General features: G+C 56.2%; 1 protein-coding gene across 1 annotated transcript; it reads left to right on the forward strand.

Moving 5' to 3' along the window:
* Positions 1 to 25: 25 nt before the first annotated feature.
* On the forward strand, positions 26 to 904 carry UCRPA7_2802 (putative c6 transcription factor protein; the record flags this gene model as incomplete). Its single annotated transcript, XM_007915368.1, has 1 exon — positions 26 to 904. One exon carries the CDS (start codon positions 26 to 28, stop codon positions 902 to 904), a length of 879 nt encoding a protein of 292 aa, XP_007913559.1.
* Positions 905 to 1,177: the final 273 nt, after the last annotated feature.

Raw genomic sequence — 1,177 nt, forward strand, 5'->3', positions numbered from 1 at the left:
GCAGATGCCGCGAGTCTCGGAGGTTATGCACAGCATATCCCTATTGGACGAGCTGGCAGAGCATATTGATGAAGAACTCTGCTACGGTGCTCTGCTTCATGGATTCTGGGGCCAAATTGCTGCCTACCGCGAGGCCGTCAGGTTTTACGCTGACAACGGCACAAACAAGAGAAACGCTACGCATTACTTGTGGCTAAAGTCTCAGCACCAAGAACTCTACAGAGATTTGAGTGACTTCTCAACCATCATCTATACTTCCCAGAAGTCCAATCCCAACCTCGCCGTCATCCTTGAGCTGTTCATGATGATCCTGCACGTCTGGCCCGACGAGCTTCAACGCTTCGCCGGCAAGGGCGGCGAAGAGGAAGCAGGGCGAGCAGCTGCCTCGCTGGAGGAGCACTGGGCTCGCAGTCCCGAGGCCCGATATGCGGTCTGGCACGCCGGTCAGGTTTTCCGCAATGCGAGGCAGATGCCGCCGACTTCTCTCAGGGGGTTTAATGCCATTGCTGTCTATTTCGCGAGCTTGACGCTGTGGATCTATGGGCTGCTCTCGTGCTCGCAGCCCGATCGCAAGCAGGAGATCACCGCAGGAGGCCGTGGCTCGGAGCTCGTCCTTGTAGATGGCGAGGAGAATCGTGATACCAAGGCGTTTGTCCAGCTGGACAGAGGCGTTCCGGGGCTCATGCTCAGCGGCGAGGCAGATGCCGGGGTCGAGGCATTGTCGAACCCCAGTGCGACGCTCTCGATTGCGAGGAATGTGTTTAGGGAGAACTTTCCTATCCGGAGCGAGCCGTTGCCGCCGCTGGTTGAGAGTCTGGGGAATCTTCTCCGTGATCTGGGAAGCGGTGCTGGTGGACGGCCCTCGCGGGTGGCTTCGCGGGCTGTTAGTGAGAGTCCGTTGTAGAGATCTACCTCATTAATCATGTGCATTCATTTGCATTCGTTATATCCTTATCTCGTGTTTGAATTGGCACCTGCGCTGATCAGAAGCTGAATCATGGACAAATTCCTCGTCCGAGCCACGAATGAACGAGGTATATGTCCTTCCACGTCAGCTCCTTTCTCAAGCAAAAGCTTAACTACCGCCAAGTGCCCCCCTTTGGCAGCATATAAGAGAGATGGGTCCCCATAAACCAATCCGGTAGCTCTATCGTCGAGTCTGCCTCCCCCCCCCCCC

The sequence above is a fragment of the Phaeoacremonium minimum genome, assembly GCF_000392275.1.
Source record: "Phaeoacremonium minimum UCRPA7 unplaced genomic scaffold PA7_03_scaffold_212, whole genome shotgun sequence".
Taxonomy (NCBI): Eukaryota; Fungi; Ascomycota; class Sordariomycetes; order Togniniales; family Togniniaceae; genus Phaeoacremonium; species Phaeoacremonium minimum.